This window comes from Artemia franciscana, chromosome 5 (genome assembly GCF_032884065.1).
Source record: "Artemia franciscana chromosome 5, ASM3288406v1, whole genome shotgun sequence".
In the NCBI taxonomy this organism is placed as follows: Eukaryota; Metazoa; Arthropoda; class Branchiopoda; order Anostraca; family Artemiidae; genus Artemia; species Artemia franciscana.
The window spans coordinates 6,776,368-6,802,252 of NC_088867.1; the positions used below are offsets into that span (position 1 = coordinate 6,776,368).

Here is a 25,885-nt window from a genome sequence, read left to right on the forward strand (position 1 = left end):
AAAAAAATAATAATAAGAAAATCAAAAGAGCAACTAATTCATGGAAGCTACGAGTATGTCTGCATATCATAGTTAATCAGGTAGACGTTGAAATATTTTCAACCTTGGAAATGTACTACTATTTACAAAAAAAGCAGGAAACCATAAAAAATAAAAGAAGAAAGTTGTAATATTGAAGAGAATAGTACGAATAACGAGTTAAATATCTCAGTTAAATTGAAAGTAAAAAAACTAGATAACGATAGTTAGAAGTACTAGTTTCAGTAAAAATAAAACAAATCAAAAAGACAAATTTAAGAAGTTAAAAACTTGAGCGGGAATATTAAATAAAATAACTCTAGTTTCACTGAATGTAAATAAATGGAAGCTACGAGTATGTCACCACCTCATAATTTATCAGATAAATGTTGAAACATTTTCAACCTTGGAAACATATTAACATTTGTATAAAGAAAGTACTAAGAGCATATGAATTACAAAAAAAAACTTGATTTTTAATCAAAAATCGAAAGTTACAATAACAAAAAAATGAGTACGAATATGAATCAAATGTCTCCAAATTTCACTGACATTAAATGACTATACAATAACAATTCGAAGCGCCAATCCTCTAAAAAAAGACGAATTTTAATGCGAACAAGCAAAAAATACCTAAGCTACAAAATCAAAAAAGCGAGAGGGAATATTAAACAGAATACCTTTAATTTCACTGAAAGTGAACAGCAACGATTATGTAATAAATTATTAGAAAAAGGGAAAAAATAAAAAAAAAATACAAAGAGCTGTTCAGTTACAACTAATTAATTAGATTGACTTTGAAACACTTCAATAAGGGAAAATTGTTATCGTAAAAAAAGATACAAGAGCAAGTCATTTCAGGAGCCTTCCACGCAACTTTAGATATATACTTACCTATGTTTTTATGCTACGAATAAGTAGATGCAAAGAATAACTACATCTCAGGTATAATTAAAAACCAACAAAGCATTTCAAGCTATAGTATATATAGTACAATATATGCTATTTCAAAACCAAAATAGTAAAGAGATAAATCAGATTCGATATAAATTGTTATAACTTCTTATCATTTTGCCCACTTCGTCTGGAAACCAAATTTTCAAGTCAAAGCTTTTAGAATTTGCCCTTAGATCAAGGTACAAAATTATTAAGGACAAAATAGTACAAAACTATTTACATTCCAATGCTTATTCTGAGCTTTTCGGCTAAATTTTTGAGAAATAGAATAGGACCAACTTGGAGAGAAATGGTCTTAATTTTCTACTCACCAAACTTTCCTGGATAATATTGGCCAAATTTTTCTTTTTAAAATTTATCTCAATCTATATTTTGTAATATTTATTATAAACTTTTAACAGCATACGTAACGATTAATAGAAACATCACTAAAACACGTGCACTTCTAATTCAAAGCGCATCTGTAAAAATCAAGGATAATGTTTCTAGCCTTCGTCTGAGTTATACAAAATTAGCTTGTCAGTTTTCCAAAATTGCACTCTCGATTTGTCATTACGCTTCTCCATTAATGGCAATGGGTTCCAAATACGGAAAGACTTCCAACTCTTTCAGGCCTATACGAATACCTGAAACTTTTTCTAGAGAATTGCATTCTTTTTAAAGAAATACCATGTTGAAATATGTTCTAAGACCACATTGGCTATACACGACGTTGATTTTAATAAAAATCAGGTCAGTAAGCAAGCTAAGTAAAACGCTAAGGGAAGAATTCTTGCCCAATCTAATTGGTTAATGATGTTTTATTTATTCTGGCTTGGTATTTGGTCTGTTAGTTTCAGTATTTCTTGTCCTTTGTTTGGGCTTACTTCGAAAGATTAATTTTTCTACTTTCTTCTTTTTTTTTAACACTGAAGACGGATCGGCGGAGGTCCTTGCCGGAATATCTGCTTCTGTCCTGTTCGCTTCTTTTTTTTCTCGTCCGTTATATGTCGATGATCACATTTTTTCTATCTGTGATTTAGAATAGTGATCAATAGAGAAACACCGCAATGTCACCTTTGAAGTATTTGAGCGGTGAAATTGTCCAATCTTTTAAATATGTCTTTATTGTTGTAACATAGATATTATTTTAAGTCTATTTGTTATTCCAGTACTTCCCCTTTTTTCTTAGTATTGTGGTTCATCGGGTTTCCAATATATAAATTAAATAATTAACTGAAATCAATGTAAAAGATCCGTGGAGATTAGACCGAAGGGAAAACAAAAGAAGTGGTAGTTACCTTGGTTTCCGTTTAGGTACATTGGCGGAATGTGAAGAAACCATTTTTTCCAGCTCCACTTGGAGAGGTCTTAGCAATCCTTCGACTTGTTCCAAACTTTCCTTGTCTTCCTCAAGAGGGGACAAGCGATGAAGAATCTGAAACAAATCAGTCCTTTTTTATACTCACTATGGAAAATGAACCATCCATAGGAGTTTAAGTTCAAAGTCACTATTATGGCAAAGTTTTAAAATCACGACTGTTGCTTAAGGGTAAAATATAAAGACCACATATTACCTGGGATTACCTACTAAACTTTCTTTATCTTCACTATTTACCCCCTCCTATAAAGTTTAGATTCCCTTTGTTCGTGATACTTTGCCTAGCCATACTCAATCGTTAACAACTATTAACATTATAAATATATTAATTAATTATTTTTTATTTTTCATCCAAACCATAGAATTGTATAATGCGTGGAGTAAAAAAAAAAAAAAAAAAAAAACCGGTAATTTTACAGCAACAAATAAAAACAATAATAAATCAAAAATAGAGTGAGAAACAAAAGAGAATAAATCACGATTGAAAAAAAAAACTTAATAAGACGGTGATGGAGAAAAACACGAACACAAGCTTTATTTATTCTTATTATTTATTTTTACCCATATTATACGATACTATAATATATGGAGTAACTCATTAAAAACAATAAAAAACAGATAAACTAAATATTTTGTATTATTTAACACTTGAAAAACCATATTTTCCTGCTTCACTTGGAGGAATCTTAGCAACCCCTCTAAATTTCTTTCTATCAATCTATCTTTCGCAGCCCTTCTACCTTTCTATACTTTCTTTACCTTCAATAACCAAGGATGAAGGAATAGTATAAAACTAGGCATCGTTTTTTTTTGTTTATTTTTTCTACCTTTCTTCTACCCTTCTACCTTTCTATACTTTCTTTACCTTCAATAACCAAGGATGAAGGAATAGTATAAAACTAGGCATCGTTTTTTTTTGTTTATTTTTTCTACCTTTCTTCTACCCTTCTACCTTTCTATACTTTCTTTACCTTCAATAACCAAGGATGAAGGAATAGTATAAAACTAGGCATCGTTTTATTTTTGTTTATTTTTTCAAATACCCAAAATATTAAATGTAAAAAAAAACTATCAACACAGAGATTCAACGCACCCGTGTTAGCGAATTTTCATTCCTACAGTTGATATAGGGTCTCAACACTTGTTATCAGCTACATTTAATCTTTAACACTCATCAACCTCAATATCGTTTGCCGCTAGTATTCACTAATGGTAAAGCAATACTTGCACTCAATCGTAGAATTTGAAACGGTAGATTATCATACATTACAGTTTTGTGATAACGCAAACGCAAGAAAATTGTATCGTCTTTCTTTAAAAATTAGTATGGAATAATTTTAACTTCTTTTATATAGTTAGTTACTTAATGCACTGATGAGAACTAAAAATCTTGTGTGGAATACTGAGCGGTATAAAATTAAATGTTATACTAGTATGTATATTTTAATATAAAATAAAGACCTTAATATTTTGCAAAATAGAAACCAGAGCAAAAATTATTATTTTACCAAAATTAACGTAATAATTGTCATTTCTGTATTGAATAATTTTATTCACTATAATTTAAAGCCTCAAAACTTAATTACCTTTTCCTTATGAAAAATAGCTGGTTTTACCTTTTTTTTCTTCTTTTTTTTCACAAAGAAAACCAAGTGTAGCCATCTCTTAGAACTATCTCTACTTCTAAGTTCTACTTCTATAACTATATAAAAGGAAGGAAAGATAGTCCACAAACATGATCGCTTTGAAAATAAAACAATCCCCAGTCCCGTGTGAGTGGTAGTTTACACTTTGCAAGCTATGAATCCTAAATCACAGGAAGGGGGAGGGGGCTGTCTTGATTTTAAAGACGCTTCAACCAGGAATTTAGCCAAAAGACCAGAAGTTTTATATTTTCCTATTGTTTTTGTCCTCTATTCAATATTTCTATAGATGTGTTTTTATGAATTATATCTATATAAAATATATTTATATTTTTTTAAACCTTGAAGCAAAAACTGTTTTTAATAAAGAAGATAATCATAACAAGGAAAGGCGAGACGTGGCGATAAAGAAGAAGCGAAAGACAGCGAAAGAGGGAAAGAGAGGGAGATAAGAGGAAGAGAGAGAAAGAGAGGGAAAGAGAGAGTGAAGGAGAGAAAGATAGAGAAACGAAGAGAGAGGGAGGGAGGGAGAAACTGAGAAAGATCGTTCTTTACTCAACTAGCTAAGTAAACAAATTACTTTCATTTGATCGAAGTACTGCAATGCATGGTAAACAGGGCCTAAAAGTAGTTTTGGCATATAATACTTCACAGCTTCCTTGAATCCATGACCAGCAGTTTGTAACTTGTGCTGAAATACTTCTCGTTTAGATAAAAGATTGTTGAGAATCTCACGACAATTGGGGGAAAAAACATCTCTTGCATAACGCTCGTATACATCAAACTCAGCACCCTATAAATACATAAAAAATCATACATTTGTTTTTGGCCGAAGAGACAAATGGCTGAACGAAATTGTTTATCGAATAGACAAACTGAATTACCGATTAGATATCCCAATTTTTTAGATATCCCGTTCAATCTGAGTTCTTGTGCACTTCCCAGTGTAAGACGCGTTAATCGAAAGGTTTCTCAACCTGCAAAACAACTATTAAAAAGGGACGCCATAATGCGACACGGTTGGGACACATGTGCCCCTATAAAATGAACGGTTATCATAAGACTGTTTACCCAGTAATACCAACAATGTTAGCAGGCGAAGCAGGTTAATGTAAATCAAAAGCATCAAATTTTAAACATACATAGCCCTGTCGATCGTAATTTTAAGAATAAACTTACCAAAAAGAATTCCATAATTATTTTTGAAATATGAAAATTAAGATCATTAGACGTGGTAGCGGTTTAACTACTTATGAGGTAGCGGCCTATAATGAATATATGATATCTTTCGGTGTAGACAATATTATCACCAGAAATTTTAGTAAGTTCCTTGTTTCCCCAGATGAAAATAACGAATGATCTTTCCCTGGTTCATTTCTATGTCATATCAGGCTGAGACAGGTGTGTAAGGAGGAACAGTGCAACCTTTGAAGCTGGTAGGTTAACTAACTAGGTATTTGACCGTTTTAAATCGATTAGCTACCTCAGAAAAAAAGGACTCAATTAACACTCTGCTTTTTAAAAAGGACACTGTGATTTCAAGTTTTCAATCGAACGAGCCATCTACCGATATTCTACGACTGGCGAAAAAAAAGGCTAATAACAACGGCGAATTATCGTGCATTCATAATTATTAACCCCAGTGAAAATAAGAAGTTCCACGTTTTTACACAAACAGGCTATATATACCCGCAGGTTCGCAAACATGAAGAATTTGATGGTGCTAATTATCAATAAGATTAAACCCCTTATCTCGGATATTTTCTTCCTTTTAAAACATTATACAAATTTTTTTACAGTATAACCTTTGATTGGCGGCTCCATTTTTTTTTACCTATTTGCAATTAGCGTAAATAGCACTTTTTCAGTATTTATTCGACTTCTCCAAGTCATTTGAAGGTTTTTTGGAATTTCCGTTACTATTGATATGGGCCGGTTTTTATCTCTTGTGCATTACTTTAAACGAGTTGATTTGGTTTACTGAATCGTAATAAATCCTGTATAACCGTGACACCTCTAAACAGGTGTAAGAGATGATGTTTGACAAACCGTGTGATACGAACACCTGATGACCTGACGTAAAAAGTATTTAAGAAGGACGTTATGGAATAAAGGCTAAGTTTCAGAGGAGATACCTTAGGAACAAAAGTAAGAAAGTTTATTTCATGTTAATTTAATACTTTATAAAAGGGGACGGGGATGCATACAGTATTAAAGTAAACCAATATTATGTCGCACGAAAGGTTTAACTAGCGCCTAAACTCCAAGAAATTTGTTAGATTTCTTTCAAAATCAGACAGTGATTCTAGCATTGCTGATCAGTTGTCCTATTCAAACAATTCAAAAAAGTGTTCTCATTCGAGTATGATCTCCGTTTAGTGCTTGAGAACTTAAAAGCAAGTTACGTCTGCACAAAAGACGACCATGTTCCATAAAGCTGCATATCATTAGCACTCCCGGCTGGAAACAGGGAATCGGGAGATCAGAACCTGCACCGCGCAGACTACTGGTCAACATGCGAAAAAGTTAGTTAGTCTACATAAAAAAAACTTTGTCGGTAAGATTTATCCTGAAAACAATGAAGTGATAAACAAACAGCGAACGTCTCCAAACAGAAAGCATAATCTGAAAGTCATTTATTTTCTTTTAATCAAAAGGGAATATAAGTCAAATTTTAAACAGGGTTTTGGTAAGTCAGCAACATGCTATAAAGCAAAATATAATGCAAAAAAAAATATTGACGAGAACATTATAGGTAATATTGTTCCTTTCCTATCGGTACCATGCCCGCAACTCAGCTCCAAATGGGTACCCCAGTCGCCGACCCAGCTAGAAATGGATACCTGGAGAAATCTGGGGGGGAAATACAGGAAAGGTTGGATCAATCGGTACTTGCGCTACGCGGACCATTTGTCTGTACGTGGAATAGTTTTTTCTTTTAACTTGCCTGACATACTTTTCAGAAAGTTTTGGATAATATTTTGCAATAAGGGCTGCTCTTTCTCTTACGAAGGCATGTAAAGAAGGTGACTTTATGCTCGCCTCCATGATTATGATCAACCACACTTCGGTCACAATACTGTGGCTCAGACACTGCTGAAGTTGCCTCTAGGATCTACCATCATATTCCCTTGACTGAATGCCTTCATGCCCAAATAAATGAAGCAGCACGTTGCAAAAACCTGTCTTTGAATGGAACGGCAAGATTTCTTATGAAAAGCATCTTAGGGAAATAGAAATTTCATGGGAGAGAGTAAGAGTGAAATTCAGAATAGATTGAGGGGGAGGAGGAAGTGCGCGCCTCTATTGGGCTAGGGCGTCTTGGTGCTGTGATGAGTTATCAGCACTAGCAGTAGTTATTTTTTTTTGCATATCGAATGGAAATCCGGACGCGTCAATTTCGAGTCATTAACTCGTGTGTATACAGCTATTTCTTTCTTTATTCTAAGAGAATTAATACACTAGAATTAATACAAAAAATCATATTTTGTTTCATGAAAGTTTCAATACCGTCCGAAGAAAAGATTCGATTCGATATTCAGAAGCCGATTAATGATTTTTTCGCTGGTAAAGATTTCCAGATTTAAAACCAAAATATCCGAACTATATTCCTATTATTTGTTCATAAACAAGATTTAAAGGTTTAACCGTTTTTACAGCTTACTAGCAGCAAAGCCCACCGGAAAAAATGCATACAGAAGAAAATACGTAGTGGATACAATTTTTTGAGAATCAGAAATCTTTTTGATCCCACCTTCAGAGACGCGAAAGTCAAGGTGGCCCGTTCTCCCCCCCCCTCGAACAGTACTTTCCCAGAAATTTTCAGCTCGATTCCCCAATAATGAGACAAAACAGCATAGGCTTACCAAAATTATAACTTTGGAAACATCCATTTACAAAAAAAAAGTCCCTTCCCGCTCCTCTCGAACACTTTAACCATATACATTGAAAAAGCAGTTGAATATCGACACTTTTCTCTACAATTGCAAGTTTTTTCCCGGGAATGAATGTATTCTCAATATTTTGTTTTTTACTGACGAAAAAAAAACAACCATGACGTTGAAATTAGCAGCACGATGTTCTTAGTTTCAGAGCTATCCGAGCTTGTCGATAGCTCTAATTTTCACATTTCATAATACGCAATTTTCAGTACATGCAAGCTTCTCTGTGGTCCATTAAAAAATTCAGCTTCGAACGGTCTATTAGAAACTCTTAATTTTTGACTCAATAACAGTTCAATTTTGTTCAAGCGATACTTGCCAAGTCTGAAGATTATAATAAAAATTATATAAAAATCATGTCTAAAATTTTAAGTGTTCTTATACTTTAAATTAAAAAATAAATATTTTATATATTTATATAAAAATGTAAATCGCTGAAAATACAAGCGAAAAAATAAAAAAACATAAGCGAAAATCTGTTTTCAGATTTTCATGTCCGTAAATTAGTTTTCCCTGTCGAAAGCTATCTTTTTGATAAACAAAAAAAAAGATAATAAAAAAAGGATAAAATATGTTGAAAAAAAAAGCAACATAGTTATTTCATTGAACATGGTTAAATCAAACATTTCAAGCTCTTTAAACTTTCTTGTGATATTCCTATTGTGGTCCATCTATCCTTACTCACCAGTTGATACAGACATATCACTTTAACGGATTCAGTTATTTTCGTCTGAAAATGTAGATACTACATATTCTGGAACTGAAAAATAACACTGAAGAGCCCAATTAAAATTCGCTAAAACCATCGAACAGATTTTCGGCCTCATGGATTTACTATGTAAATTTTGGTTTTTGCTTCTTGGGACTAATTTCGAATGATTTTTTCTTGAATTTTGAGCCTCAAGAGTATTTGTAAGGGCGAGATTTACCAGGAAAGTCTAAACTTTGAAATGAAAATGAAATAAAAAAAAATAATTAAAACTGCTTATACCCTGCCTAAAAAGTTAAATTTACTTTCCATTGCCATCCTTTTTTTTTTTTTTTAAATAGACCAAAGCTTTGCAATTTCGTCAAATAGCTTACATAAGAACAAATATTCAGCTCTTTTTTCTGTCACTCCTCTGTTAGAGGCAAGAGACTGGCATTGGTAAGTAAGGCCCTGACCAAAGTGACACCCACAGGATTTTGCTTTTTTTTGGGGGGGGGGGGGGCACAAGGAACAACAACTAAAAAAAATCACTCGAAAAATATCTTATGTTTTTTCAATGTTACAAAATTTGACTCTTTCTTGTATTCCTAACTTCACGGGCGGATGCTCGTTGCCCCCTTGCCCTTCCAAGGAGTGGTCTTCAAAGGCAGTGATCTAAGAAATTCAGCCCAAAAATAGTCACAAAATCTTAAGCAAATATATGTTGTATATCAGCAAAAATGTTTTATATAGGTTTCCAAAGGACTAAAATTTCTTCTTCTTTTTAGAACAATGAAAGCTGAATACTACTGCCCTAAGCTTTGGTTCTGTCTTCTTGCACTGGTTTACTTGGTCATCTTTATATTTAGCCTGATTACCAACATATTTTTCCTCGCCAAATTCAGCTGCATCAGATACAACTCAACAATAGTTAACCGTATTATGCACGCACAAGTGATCATCAGTTTAATAAGCACAATCATAATTCTCCCATCGATGATAGCCTGGCTAATCCTAGACCAAGAACACTACTCTGTGTATTATGGTGTAACAATTGAATGGGCTCCAAGGATTTACAATGGAGTCACTATATTCCTTTCATTCGCGATGGCGGTATACCGCTTCATGTACATCTGCCATTACCAATGGTTGCAACGGTGTAACGAAGAGCTTGTTGGATATTTCACAAGTTGCTTTCTTCTAATTACTTCGATCCTTGTAACTGCTCACCTTTACATACCCAAACCAAAGTCAACGATATATAGACTTGTTCGCCGGGTTAAAGTTATAGAATATAGCGGATTGTCACAAATTTTTATTTTATTATACGGTTTTACTTACATTTTGGCCATAGTTTTACTTAATGCGATTGCATTATATAAAGTAAAGAAAACTCCAAAAGCAAAGCGTCTTAGCTATAATATCATAAGTCAATGTTCCTTTGACCCAAGACACCCGATACCACGTCTTGTTGCCGCAAAAGAAAATGTCGTATCTTCAATCATTATATTTATGTATATTCTATGTAGCAGGTTCCTGCTAAGAACTCTAAGTTTGCAATTTTTAAATGTTTATGGACTTGTTTTACTAAGTGCAATGCAACTTGTGTTGGGTATAATGTTATTTGCACCTTGTTTTATCTATATACTATATAATGTGAGACTATGGGAGGATTATTCGAAATATTTGAAAAGCATACTTGAGTATCCTTTTCAAAACCGTTCGATTTCGAGAAGGTCTAGAGCTACTAGAAATTTAGCGCGAATTATATAAATGAAAATTATTCAATAGACTACTATGAACTTTTCCTACTATAAAATAAAAAAAAACAAGTTTTTTTTTTAACAGTAAGTAAGGAGCGGAATTTAAACTTAAAACGGACATAAATTACTCCGTATATGAAAGGGTTTTCCCCTCCGCAACACCTCGCTCTTTACGTTAGAGTGTGACTCTTTGTCACAACTCTACTTTTTAAAACCATACAAAAAACGTTAGCGTAAAGAGCGAAGCGTTGTGGGGGAGACAACCCTTTCATATGCAGAGTAATTTCTGTTCGTTTTAAGTTTTAATGTCGCTCCTTACTTGCAGTAAAAAAAAAACTTGTTTTTTTTTTAAATTTAATTTCTAAACGTTTTTGAATTAATGCATGTTTTGATTTTGGCTCACCGTACATGAACAATTAAAACGAATTTTGCATATTAATTTTGCTAAACGGCTTTCTCATAGTTTTGATCGGGTGATTTTGATAAAAACGGGGTGGGGGAGGAGGCCTAGTTGCCCTGAAATTTTTGATTACTTAAAAATGCAACAAGACTTTTTTATTTTTTGTACGAACGTTTTTGTTAGTAATAAACATACGTACCTTACGAATTAACTTACGTAACGAACTTCTATATTTGTGTATTTTTATTACGTATATATGAGGGGTTTTCCCCTTCGTCAATACCTCGCTCTTTATACTAAAGGTTGAATTTTACCCCAAATCTTTAAGAATGACCCCTGAATCACAAAGGCCGTAGAATAAATAGTTTAAATTACTGAAAATACTTTAGCGCAAAGAGCAAGGTATAGTGGAGGAGACGAACCCCCTTATATATGTAATATTTTATGTTCATTTTAAATTTTAATGCTACTCATTACTTCCAGATGAAAAAAATTCAATTTATTTTCTCATTTATTTTTTTAATAATGCCGGAAAATCCTGCACCCCCTTCATGGAAATTCTCTTCCCTCATGATAAATTCCTCTATGGAAAGATCCTCCCACGTAACCCCCTCCCCGACCCACTCCCATCCCATCCCGAAAAAGTCCCCCTGAAAACGTCTGTGCACTTAATAATAACCATTACTGTATGTAGACAATGATCAAAGTTTGTAAATTGCAGCCCCTCCCCCAGGGACTGTGGCGGATTAAGTCGTCCCCAAAGATATAGTTATTAAGTCTTTGACTAAGCAAAACAGAATGGCTATCACAAAATTTTGATCTAGTGATTTTGGGGGGAAATGTGCGTGGGAGGGGGCCTAGGTGCCCTCCAGTTTTTTGGTCAATTAAAAAGGGCACTAGAACTTTTAATTTCAGTTAAAATGAGCCCTCTCACAACATCCTAGGACCACTGGGTCGATACGATCAACCCCGGGAAAAAAAAATTAAAATAAACACGCATCCGTGATCTGTCTTCTGGCAAAAAAATACAGAATTCCACATTTTTCGAGATAGGAGCTTGAAACTTTTACAGTAGGGTTCTCTGACGCTAAATCTAATGGCGTGATTTTCGTTAAGATTCTATGGCTTTTAGAATGTGTCTCCGCCTATTTTCTAAAATAAGACAAATTTTCTCAGGCTCGTAACTTTTGACGAAACTTATATATTTAATATCAGCATTAAAATGTGATTCTTTTGATTTAACAATTGGTATTTAAATTCCGTTTTTTAGAGTTTTGGTTCCTGTTGAGCCGGGTCGCTCCTTACTACAGTGCGTTACTACGAACTGTTTGAAAAATAAATCCCAAAAGAAGGTGAAGTGCACAAAATTTAAAAGAATTTTACGATTTTTAGTTCACATCTTACATAGGTGCTGTTTTGAAAATGCTTCTTTTTCCCTTTTGCGATATACAGTTCCATTAAATTGTTTTTACATCCAGTGGCACCAACTAGGGAAAGGGATGTCACCTCTAGATTTCGAAAAATAACTTTTTAGTTATAAATACGAAAAATAACTTTTCGTGGTTAATAGCTTCATATTTCTAAAAAGAAGCATCTGTTCTAACATTACAACAGAGAAAACAGGAACTACTTATGAAAAATTCAGTGATTAAAAATCTTTTCGTTCGTTTTATCGGCTTAAAATTTTACACGGGAGAACCAATCAGATAGAATTCCTATGAATACCCGTGGTTGTAATCAAGGTAATTAGGCACCAAAAGGAATTTTTACCATATCTATTAATCTTTTCGTTGAAATGATTTGATCGGATGAAAAGAAAAACATGGGTGAAAACGAAGGGTTTTATAAGCATTTTCAAAGCTGTTTCAGATCATAGCGTTAAACTAAATTTTGTCTATATTTGGCAGTATAAAAATAGGCCTTTGTCAGACTTTCAATTATGTCGGAAGCATAACTGAAATTATGTTGGAAAGCTAAGGAGTCAAGCTTCCCTTCGAAGTTCCTGCTTAAAAGGGGAAAATTCACTATCTCCTGAAAGTTCAAAGAGCTCGTTCTCTTTGCTGAATGTTTAGTTCACGCACGCTATTGCTCAAGAGATTCCTGTGGCTCGTAGAACTTATTCTGTTCACCAAAACAAAACGTCTATTCCAAAGGATTCCATCCTTTAGAAAAATATGAAAATATCCGAGATTCAACTTGAAAACTAAAGATATGAATATGTGTATATTTTACTACATCACATCCAGTGGTACCAACTAGGGAAAGGGCTGTCACCTCTAGGTTTCGAAAAATAACTTTTTAGGGGTATTTCCATTGAAAATGCCATTTTCGTTATTTTCACTGGAAAAAAGTTTTCTCCTCCCCCTAAATATACAAAAAATTATTTTGCTTCTCTACTCCTTTTAGTCTTTGTGAAGTGACGCAAGTGATGCCACCTCTATGGACTCCCTAAATGTTTATAACATAATATATATATATATATATATATATATATATATATATATATATATATATATATATATGAAAAAAAAAATTTGGAGTCCATAGAGGTGACATCACTTGCAGTCACTTCACAAAGACTAAGAGGGGTAGAGGAGCATAATATTTTTTTGAATATCTAGGGGGAGGAGAAAACTCTTTTCCAGTGAAAAAAAAGAAAAGGGCATTTTCAATGGAAATACCCCTAAAAAGTTATTTTTCGAAATCTAGAGGTGACAGCCCTTTCCCTAGTTGGTACCACTGGATGTGATGTAGTAAAATATACTACTACTACTACTACTACTAATAACTCACTGCAGCACCAAGCCGCCTGAGGCCAACACAGCTACGCACGCTCCTCCTCCAACCTAATCTATTTAAAGCCTCCCTCTTTACACCCTCCCAGGAAGTTCCCATTTCCTTTAAATCCTTATTTATGACATCCTCCCAACCCAGACAAGGACGACCTGCTTTCCGTGTAGCCCCAGACGGTTGGCCGAAAAGGACAATCTTCGGTAATCTGTCATCCTTCATCCGTAGAACGTGGCCTAGCCATCTCAACCTTTCTTTCATTATAGCCCCAGAAAGCGGGATTGAACCACACTTTTCGTACAACCTACTGTTTGAAATACGGTCAGTCAGCCGGGTACCCAGAACAATCCGTAGGCAATTCTCTGGAAAACATCTAGTAAATTTTCATCTGCTTTTCGGAGTGTCCATGCTTCAGAGCCATATTTGACCACTGTCATCACTGTAGCTTCCAATATTCTAATCTTGGTTTGTAGGCTTATCTTTCTATTCTTCCAAACTTTTTTTAACTGTGAAAAAACACCCTGAGCTTTAGCTATTCTACTTTTAACACCTTCACTGCTCCCACCATCTTTACTAATAATACTACCAAGGTAACTGAAGCTCCCAACCTGATCAATCTTTTCGTTACCTAAGGTCACCTGTTCATCTTCACTTATTCCTAACCTTAGTGACTTAGTCTTCTTAACATTAATTTTCAAGCCTATTTTAGCACCCTGAACTCGTAAAACCTCTAAAAATTCATTCATTTTGCTCACACTTTCATCTAATATGCTTAAATCATCAGCATAATCTAAGTCCAGGAGCGTTCTTCCTCCCCATTTAATTCCATGGTCTCCAATTGCCTTTCCTGGCAATTGGAAAATATACACATATTCATATCTTTAGTTTTCAAGTTGAATCTCGGATATTTTCACATTTTTCTAAAGGATGGAATCCTTTGGAATAAATATTTTTGTTTTGGTGAACAGAATAAGTTCTACGAGCCACAGAAATCTCTTGAGCAATAGCGTGCATGAACTAAACATTCAGCAAAGAGAACGAGCTCTTTGAACTTTCAGGAGATAGTGAATTTTCCCCTTTTAAGCAGGAGCTTCGAAGGGAAGCTTGACTCCTTAGCTTTCCAACATAATTTCAGTTATGCTTCCGACATAATTGAAAGTCTGACAAAGGCCTATTTTTATACTGCCAAATATAGACAAAATTTAGTTTAACGCTATGATCTGAAACAGCTTTGAAAATGCTTATAAAACCCATCGTTTTCACCCATGTTTTTCTTTTCATCCGATCAAATCATTTCAACGAAAAGATTAATAGATATGGTAAAAATTCATTTTGGTGCCTAATTACCTTGATTACAACCACGGGTATTCATAGGAATTCTTTCTGATTGGTTCTCCCGTGTAAAATTTTAAGCCGATAAAACGAACGAAAAGATTTTTAAACACTGAATTTTTCATAAGTAGTTCCTGTTTTCTCTGTTGTAATGTTAGAACAGATGCTTCTTTTTAGAAATATGAAGCTATTAACCACGAAGCTTTTGAAGATGAGAAAAGTGTCCACAAAAAATAAAAACTCCTTTTTTCATAAATTGAAAAGTCTAATTGGCCTCGATATTAATTAGCCTGGCCATTATCAGGCTAAAATTGCATCCTATGTGAGCTCGGACATGCTGCTTATATAACATGTTGTTGGGCCCCTGGTCCTAGCTATCACATAAATGTCCTTTGTCTCCTGTATATAAATTGTGTTCACTCGACTTGAAAGGCATTGATATTCTTTTGAATCTAATAGTAAAAATAACTCAACTTTGCATTAATCATTCTACGAGAGCAGAGCGTGATTCTTAAGGCTAATGAATTGATAATAAGGGTAATATTGGCCCATTCAATCCCTTGACTCTGGTTGGTCGGCCTCCCACTAGCCCGCGAAAGCGGCGAATTCACTTGTTTTGTTTATATACATTTTCCTAGCAATTTAAGTTGATAATGAGTTAATGATAAGTATTAGTTGGTGTTGAGCTAAGTTTTTTTTTGGTCTGGCAAATCTGGCGAATAAAAGTGACTTATATTTTTCCACTTTTGGTTAGCCCTTAAGGAGTTTGGGATGGCGAAGGGAGTTTTAGGTGAATTCTTAGTATATGTTGAGTTGTGACAACTATTTCTACCAATTCTGGTAGAAATCCTCACTATCCCCTTTAATACACATCATTCAATTTCACACAAACATTAGATAATACAAACTCTAATAAATCAGGCAGTATAGGCAACAATAACATCTTGACCTTGCATTTTTTGTTAAATTATCCACCAAGCAGCCTTTTTACAAACATTAGTTTTTAAAAAAAATCAGAACACAGAAAAGAAACTTTAAACAAGATTTTAGCTTTACACAAATTTACTTTATCTATCAGATTAAAATTTACCTTTCTTATGTGAAAGATAATTTAAGATTCAAAATGAGAACTAATTATTGATGACCTTCAAAATTTACTGAATATCTACGACTGAAATTGCCCACGAATATAACCAAGAGACCCACCCGCTTCGGCACACGTCTCCACAAAGACCCCCAGCCCGCCAAACTTGTCTGCTCAAATAGTGGATCTTCTCTTAAATACTCATCACTTTTCTAAACAGTATATCTATAAACTGATCACTGACTCCTCTAACATCATTGCCGATGTAATGATTTTTGTTTGAAGAACAAAAAGTAACGATAAAAATCTTTGTTAACCGACAAAATTACATTATTATGTTTCCTGTCCCCAGAGCTGTTTAACTTCTTCCTCGAAGCATTTTTATCCCTGACGGAAACAACTTGCAGCACACATACAAGGGGTTTCCTGACAGACCTGCCAGCTTATGCCAACAACGTCGACAAAATGGCTGAAACACTTGAGGACCTACGAGCCATGGCTAAAGAAGTCCTCGAAGCGACCAGCTCTTTTGGAATTTTCCTAAATGCATCCAAAACCAAGGCTGTGCTACATAGGATACAATTAAGACAGACCTGAACCTTAACTGAGAGTGTATTCAGTAAGTTGAAGAGTTCCCTTACCTTGGCGATCAACTAACCAGCAACAACAACCACTCAAAAGATATAAAAAGACGACTCGCTCTTGCGAGTTGCAGTTTCAAAGCCCTTACATCCATTTGGCAAGCAAGGATTTGCCTCTACGGCTTAAGACAGGATGTTGAAGGTAGATGACGAATGTCAAATCGCCGCATTTGAAACTAAATTTATCCACCCCATTGCTAGAATTACATACTTGATCGAATTTCAAACGTCAAACTCTTTGAGTGCCTTAAATCAAATCAACAATTCTCACCAAGATCCAACTCCAGTAGCTTCGGTAACTCAGTCACGGTGGCTCACCTTTAGCCGGGTCTCAGGCCAACTAGATGATACGTGATTGTTACAATTTAGACAGCCGACTGGTAGCCAAAAGATTCTATTCTTCCAATTAGACCTTGAAGTTTATCACAAGATTTGGCAAAGTTCGAGAATTCCTGCACCAAACTATTCTTATCTAGTAGATAAGCATTTATTAAGAGAATTTTACCAAGTCTTACAGCTACAATTATCAGATGAATGGCAAGAAACAGCGGATTGACCTGGAAGGGCCTAATATAACACACGAGGCCACAAAAGGCCTACCCCGAGTTCTCCTTGAGTTGCTATTAAACTCATTGTGATTCCTATTCCTTCTAAAATAACTTATGCCCTAGGTAGGAAGCAAGTGTTCCTACAGGAAGAGGACGTCAAAGCCGTTTAATCCATGGTCCTTTGTCTTTAATTCTGTGAATATTAGACAATTAAATCGAAATTTTACGACAGTTCATTTGGGAGGGCCCCCTGGAACGGTCTTCACAAGAACCTAGAGAAAATAAAAATCGAACACTCAATGGCACATAAGCCACGTCCTCAATTTGTGCATTTTACCTGCCCCGTAAAAGGGGTCTAATGTTAATGAACAAGAGGCAAAATTAAACTACAGAAAATATAAAGCCAAATTAAATCAGATCTAATTAAATTAGCATGCAAAGAGTTAGAATATTGCAGTTGATTAGAATTTGAAGTAGTGACATTAAAAGAATTCACATCCTGAGTTGAAACAACACTAACAAACGAAACAACAAAATGCGACTAATTAGTCAAACTCCAGCAAAGATTGAACTAAAATTAGTTAAATTCACAGCTGGCTTCATCGCAACAGGTTGATCTACTTTAAACAAGCGCGTCCTCTGCACTTTCCAAAATAAAACATTCGATTGACAAAAAAAAAAAAAAAACACTTTTTCTGACAAAAGAAACGCCAAAAAAAAGATTATAAAACCCTTTAACCAAGAGTGTATCCAGGATTTTTTTCGGGGAGGGGAGTGCCATTGAACGACGCAAAACCGAACCGGCACAAAACTTAACGAGGCAAACTTAAACAAATAAATTTCCCCCTACCCCCAAAAAACTTAACTCAAGCAAAAATTAACCCAGCAAAAGGAGGCTGAGGAGTTTTTCAGTACCATAATTCAAAAAAAAAATCTAACAACACACATAAGATGGGCTCCACACAGCATTTGTACAAGATGTGTAACTTAGCATTTGACTCTGGTTGATTTCCAATCATACTTGTACATGATAGACGGGGGAATTCTTTTTCAAATATTGAGCCAAGGACCTCTTATAGAGATTTAAGCTTTAACTGAAAGGCTCAATAAATGCTCTTCACATTTTCGGAAGACCCCTTCCTCCCACAAAGAAAACCTGAGACTCAGGGCTCTAAACCATGCAAAACCAAGTCTAAGATGATAAAGTCATAAAGGCTGTTCACAGCAGCCTGCAGTAATTGCAAATTATCAGACAGCAGAAGAATTCCATCTGCATACGAAAGATGACTTCCTTCAATAGATGGCTCGATAAGAAAATGCAGTATTTTGCGGGTTGCACAGTGGATGGCATTGTTAAATATTGCAGAACTTTAACACTGAACCCTGTCTTGCTCCACAACGCACAGAATTTCGGCTGCTATAATTATTTTTGACGCGGACACGTATAGATGAATTTTGGTACCATTGCCACAGGGAGGCACAAATGAATGAGTTTACTCCATTCCTCAAAAGTTAACTGCTTGGGAGTGCAGGATCGAATCAAATGCTTTAAAAATATCTACTGCACAAACATATAAAGGTTTCTTCATTCTTTCATACCTCTCCAAAATAGACACGAAAACTGCAAGAGCATTCCCAACACCAAGACCCACACGAAAACCAAAACTGATGATCTCAATGATCCCTTATTCGAGATTTTTAAAAGAAGAAATTTTTCAAATAATTTAGCAATAGCTGAATAATTTGTAATTGGACGATAAAAGTCACAAAAAAAAATGGATTGGTTTCCCGTAAGTTACACTTTTTGTGGATTGATCATTTTTCATTTCCGATTATCTATGGCTAAATTTGTTTATTTTGAGTTTATGTCAGTCTCGATCATTTTGTGGAGTGGAATTTTAATGCCTCAAGTTTTGCGAGAGTAGAGTTTTACTAGACTGAATTGAGAATAGGTTGCATTTTAACACAGATTTTTGTATGGGTTGAGTCTTTGACGGTCGAGTCCTTAAATCTTAGCTTTTCTGTCTGTAGAGTTAACATTTTTTTTTCGTTCATTGGCAGGGTAAATAGTGTCTAAAGATAAAACATAGAGGTTCATAAAAGAACTTACCTCAGCCAGCTCTTCAAAACAACTTCCTACAGTAAGTTACCTTATAAAAGAAGTTCATAAAAGTTACCTCACCTAATAAAAGAACTTACCTCAGCCAGCTCTTCAAAACAACTTCCTACAGTAAGAACTTGATCCTGTTCAGTTACTTCTAATGTATCTTCTAAGGAGCCTAACAAGGTCACAGTTAACTCGTATATGTCTTCTATGTTACTAAAAATGAGGTCCAATTCCTATAAAAAGAAGAAATAAGTAAGTGATTTCAAGTACCTATTTTAGAGTAAACCATACTCGTTTTAAAGTAGACCGAACCCGTATTAGGGTAAGTACCCATTCAATTTTTTTTTTCGACCAAATTGCCTTTCCATTTACAAATCAAACAGAATGAAAATATAGAAAACGGGTATAATATTTCAAGTAAGACACTCAGAAAACAAAAAAATATATACTAGTAATAATGAAGTCAGAATATTCACCTTCACGTCTGGGAGCCTTTATGAACTGAAAAAAAAAACTAAATTAAACAAAACATATGAAAAAAAGAAATCTCAAAAACAGAAATGATAAAAACACTCACCTCCTAGTAAAGTTCAATTTGATAATATTCACAATGCAAGAGTTAGATTTGTTTCCTCTGCAAGGTGAACAATATATTATCAGCCATTATTAAGACGTGAGTTTTTACCATTTGCGTTTGTTTTTTTCTTTTTTCACATGTTTTGCCAAATTTTGTTTGTTTTTGTTTTTTTTCCGCTGATAAAAGCTTCTGGACGTAAAGCAGGAATATTCGAATTTTTGTTATTATTACATGTTTTGCACTTTTATTATCTTTTTTCACATGTTTTGCCAAATTTTGTATGTTTTTGGTTTTTTTTCCGCTGATAAAAGCTACTGGACGTAAAGCAGGAATATTCAAACTTTTATTATTATTAGAAAAAAAAAGCGTTTTTCTTTGTTTTTTTCACTGTCTTTTTAAAATATTATACCCATTTTTCAATATATTTTTATTTCGTTTTAATAGTACCAATTCAAGTACCTGTTTTACAGTAAATACCCATTTAAGAACTCCTTTAAGAGAAAACAGAAATTAATTTTTGTCTAGTCTGATTCTTAACTATTTAAGTGGACAAACTATTGCATCATTGGTAGATTTTTATTCAGGTTTCATTTAAAAGTTTGAAAGTCATTTTTAATCATAAAACCCCTTTCACAAGAAAGATGTAATAATATACACCTCTCCTCCCCCGCTAATGATCTCAGCTGACTATTATCCTCGATAGATAATTAAGTTGAACTGAAGATCTGCTACCATTTAACAAAGGCAGAGCTACAGGCTTATCTGTGGGAAAGATTAATACATTTTTAACCAGAGAAGCAGAGGGAAGATGCAGAAGCCTTGGCCACTTTCCCCCTAATTTTTAAAAATATGTATTTTACGGTATTTTAATAAAAAAAAAAAACCCAATTTTGAAAAATACAACTCTTTTTATTTATCAAAAATGAAGGAAAACATCCTTACCACTCCCCTGCACCTTTTTGAATTGGTGATCCTGAGCAAGAGATGGCTAAGAGGAGGTTAAAGTATTCCTTATCCTCCATAGCAAGCGATATAGTACTCCAAACCCTCAACCCTTAAAACATACTAATATTGACATCCATTGATGAATTATTGGACCTCACATTCCTTGAAAAGAAGCCCAAAAGATAATCAAAACATAAGTGATCTTTAAGACAATTTAAAGGACAGTATACATCTAAATTACAGTTTTTAGTTGATTTACAGACTATTATCGTTATTTTTTCCTATAAAAAAAAGTCTTCATTTATTTTCTAATTTGTCCTAGAGGAGGTAAAAAAAGGAAACTGTTCGTGCATATTTTTTTCTTATTTGCTCCACTTTTTGTATTCTGATATCTCTTTTCCTTTTCTAATTTTTGGTAGAGTTTCATTGATATAACGCTCATTAACTGTAGGCCTGTTCCCAGGACCAACACCATTTTATGGCTCTTTGGAATGTCTTTAGTGCTTGTAATGACTGAATTTATTTTGATGCGTTTTGTATTTCCGTTTCTGAAGAAAATGCTTCCAAACCCTACTCCTATCTCCCTTAAGCTACATTTCCGTATGCATCCACCCACTTTACTCACCACATTGTCCACTCACCTAAGAGAAGAAAAAGGCGCTAGTCCTAATACATCTTCACAAAAACAGTGCAAAATATGCGCTACAGCAAGACATTTTTAAAGACAAGGCATCCAAAATTTTATTTAGTCAAAACTCTGTCCAACTTTTGAAACCTCTAGGGGGGGGGGGCACACGTCAGGAGAAGATTGGGAGACCTCTGGAAAATATTAAATGTTTATAATCTAAATGAAAAAAGAGCTAGATGGTTTTGGGGAAAAAAATTTCAAAAAAAGAATTCCGAAAAAGAATTAAATGTATACAAAATTTTATAGAAGCAATTTACAAAAAAAAATTTAGTGAGACTAACCTTTGTCTCAATATATTTAAAATTAGTAGCATTTTATGGTCACGCTTGCAATCTTCCAAGAAGAAATAAATGCTTATTAAAATAAATAACAGCAATTTATCAGGAAAGATTTCGATAAGAATAACTTTATGCTCAACATATCTAAATTTAATAATATTTTATGCTCACACTTACAGTTTTTAATTTAGGCAAGACTTTGATTGCAAATCAGTTGCACCAGATAAAATTTGTGGGGCAGCCTTTTTTTCAAAACTTTTGAAATATTTAAACAGAATGTCTCCTGGGTTGACTCTCGGGAATTGACTTATATGACTGCATTAATTTTTATTTGCTAACTGCTGCGTTACGTATCCTTTTTTTTAATGAGATACTTCCCTTCTCCCTCAAGCTACGTCCCAGCATACATCCATGTATACTCTACTCACCTTAGAGGAAGGGTTGACTAAACTGGCTATTTGCTCACGAAAAACTTTTATAATCATATGCAAGTCTCTGAGGTACTGTTTCTCTTCATGAATTAAATTTTTCACAACTTCATCGTAAGTTAAAGAAGATCCCGTCACATGTTCATCTTCAAGCAGAACACTGCTGACATCTTCATCTTGGTGAAATAAGTCCATCAGAGCCTTATCAGCCCACATGGCTACTTCCACATCTTCAACTGTGATCTTTATATGCCTGATGTTTTTGACATAGCTTCCAGACAGCTGAAATAAAAAGATTCAATGCTGTTAAAAATTAAACCAATGTTTTCACAATAGACATATGAATGCCATCCTCCCCTAGTAATGGTATAGGCAAGGGTGCACGTAGCAGGTTCTATACAATAGTTTACAAGAATTCCTTGTGCTTCAAGGGTGTTTTTATTCAGCACTAATTCTTGTAGCGCATCCATTGAATAGACAATTGTCTTTCGAACAGACACCAGATTAAATTCCAGGTATTAACTTGAGATTTAAGGAAATCTCTATTTTAAGACACCTTGGCATAAAAAACCATCAATATTTTTTGAGCCCTGGCCATAGGTAGGCATTTATAAATACTGAAGTTTTGATTCCGTGACGTAGCAGCGTTAATTGAAACCGGAAGTTCTGGAAATTCTCAAGTTCAATAACTGTTAAATTCAGAATTTAACATCGAGGACAATTAATGTGTTTCGTTATTTGTCATACAGCCAATGGGGGTGTAATAACTAGGAGCAGACTAGGATTTGTCTAAATACAGGAGGGTGACCTATTTCAGACATCAACAGAAATGAATGAGAAGGAAACTACAAAGGCAGGTCTCCCTCTGCCCCATCTCAATAGTTATATCTATTATACCACCTGGAAAATTAATTTTTCTCTACTTACTGTGTCTAAATATTGTTAATAAATATTTCATTAGGTTGAATATTTCACCCAAATACAATGGTAACTATTTTAAATGTACACATTTAATAGCAGAGGCCTAACTGCAATTACAAATTTTTAACTCAAGTCTAATCTTGGAAAAAAGGCTACTACCCAACCTTGGACAAAAGATCTTAAAATTGAAGTACCTCAATCATGGACAGATTCAATAGCTAACATGTGTTGAGAAAAAGAGTGATCATATTTAAATTGGCTTGGCTATAAGATTGTAGTCAGCCAATCCCAACTATCTGCATCAGGTAAAAGATTAAGAACATGCTGTCCTTGTTTAGGGAAGATACACTTTAGTCTAAACATTTGTCCTAAATCACACTGTCCAAGTGCTGGGGGTTTTTAACCTAAATCTTCCTTCCTATAGTAGATATGATCTAGCTGTTCTAGCCACCTTCACATATTACATCTCTTACCACTCGTAGTCTTGATACTGACCTCTGCAATAAGTTCTACCTTACTCTAATTGCCCTCATAAATAAGTTCTAATTGCCCTCATAGATGACTGTTAGAAAGTTGCCAACTGCAACCCAAACCAAAACTAACTTCTCATTCCTTTTTACCATCTTACCCAAGAGAGCTATCTGAGCTGTCATCAACAGTCACTAGCTGAACCTTTCAGTTTCATTTCACCCTCAGTGCTGTCTTCTCACCAAATCTCTTTACAGCCTGAGTTCTTTGTTTTTCTTACTTTTGTTGCTTAAATTTATTCTTTTCAACCTCTTCTTTGCCTTCCTTCCAGCAAAGGCAGCTTCAACCTTGGCTTTCACTGATGTATCAGTGAACACTTTTGTTCTACCCTACCTTTTTCCTTGAAGTATTTTGTTTTCTTGGTGGTGCTGGGATGTGGCTGTGCTTATTCAGGTGTGACTATCCTATTTCACAGTGGCTACAAAATCACAGGGCTAACTGAAAGCAGTTGGCTATGGGGCTGGAGTTAGAACTTCTGATGAGCTTGGCAATTTGCCACCTGCTTCATGATCCAAAAAAACATTTGGTTGGTCTGTATTTAAGAGCACATATCTTCACAATGAAAACAATCTGTATTGAAGGGGAAATGCCCTCCAAATCCCTTCTGGATGTTTGATGGCATGAAATCTAAGGGAAAAGATTCTCCTACAAGCCCCGCTGGGCCATAAATGGTGGCGGTACCTCTCAAAGGTAACAGTTGCTCGATGAATAAAGAACTACTAATTTGGATAATTAATTCTGTTAGGAATACATGACTGTTAGATATTTCAACTATTATGCAAGGGCTCTGAAATCCAACAGCCATTTCATTTCTACCAGATTTCTACTTCTCTTGATGAATAAAGAAGAAGACCAGCGTCCAGCCAGCGACTCGCGAAATTTCTGACGCCTGAATTAGGCCCAAATCTGGGGCAAATTAAAGCTGGGATTTGACAAAGACTGATGAAAACATAAATGTTGGCAGTCAACAATGAACGCGCCAGTGAACACGCCACTGGCATCTCAACGGCGGCAGCGCAAAAAAAATTCGGTGGCGCACCACCCCTGGTGTTTTTCCTCCACCGCCGCCAGCCTTCCCTTATCGGTGCGGCGCCGGAGTACATTAAAAATTATATAAAATTGTATTTTGGTGGTTTAAATAGTCTATTTGGTATTTTACACACAAAAATAAATGCAAGCAGTGTTAGTACTTTTAAAATAGTAAATTTTAAAACAGTAAAACAAAACAGTATGTGAAAATACACATATATCTCCCCTCCTCAATCACAAAGATTCACTTCCGTTCTCTAAAACTAGATTCTTAATGTATTCTTGATAGAGGTAGAGGTGATCGCAGTTACAACTCTTGGGTGGAGAAATTAGAAAATATTTTCCTGTGGTAGAGGTAAAGGGGAAGGGATCAAACTTAAAAAGTATTATTTTTTTTTATATTCAACTTTTCCGGGAGGGAAACCTTTCGAACTAATTTCTGATAATGGTTTAAGAGTTCTTCCTCGAAAAGAAGCACACAGTCCTGGAACTAACTTCAGATTAGCATCAGTAGTTGGCAATTCTGAAAAAAATAAGACAGTTATCTAAGACAGATAAATAAGACATTATCTGTATTTAAGTCCCTTTTGGAGGATATTCCAAAAAGAAGATAAGAAAGAATTGCGGTCTACATATTATAAATATGCAAAGTACCTCTTACGGCTTCCACCATGGACAAGTAACCGTATTGTGACAAGTCGATATGGGATTATCGACCCTAATGAAGCGATAATAGCCCAGATCGCCAAATATAACTCTAATATTGCTACTCATCCTTGGGCAATTATTTTGAGGCAATAGATTTTTTTTGTAGTTAGACATCCATTTGTTCTTTATTTTTCTTGTGTTTGTGTATTCTTTTGTAGTGTGTTTTTTGCTTTTTTTATCTTATACCCCATCTGTTTCTTTTGATGGGAAATAAATATATACATACATACATACAGTACAAAAGTTTACAATAGCATTCCAATAAACGAAAAATTTTCAGTAATTTAGAACATAGGTACAAGAAGGTCAGGTGCCTGACATGCAGCTTGCGACTCACAGAGGAAAAGCAATACCAACTTAACTCCAGCTGGTCATCTGTATATATATATTTGTCTTTTGTAGTGGTACTTAACGGCTGCGATGTCATACCCACTGCCCGATGTGTATACCAAATGGCTTTCGATTTCAACAGAACAACTGAAGTTCCGCACTTCATAAGAAAACGCATTTC

At 34.6% G+C, this 25,885-nt stretch overlaps 1 protein-coding gene across 1 annotated transcript in view; it reads right to left on the reverse strand.

Moving 5' to 3' along the window:
- LOC136026819 (protein son of sevenless-like) overlaps positions 1-25,885 on the reverse strand; it is a 104,213-nt gene that overhangs the window by 40,551 nt on the left and 37,777 nt on the right. Inside the window, exons 6-9 of the mRNA XM_065703521.1 lie at positions 22,189-22,470; positions 19,365-19,505; positions 4,559-4,771; positions 2,256-2,392 (exon numbers count right to left, since the gene is read on the reverse strand). Of these exons, the coding sequence (XP_065559593.1) occupies positions 2,256-2,392; positions 4,559-4,771; positions 19,365-19,505; positions 22,189-22,470 (773 nt within the window). The remainder of the gene's footprint in view (positions 1-2,255; positions 2,393-4,558; positions 4,772-19,364; positions 19,506-22,188; positions 22,471-25,885) is intronic.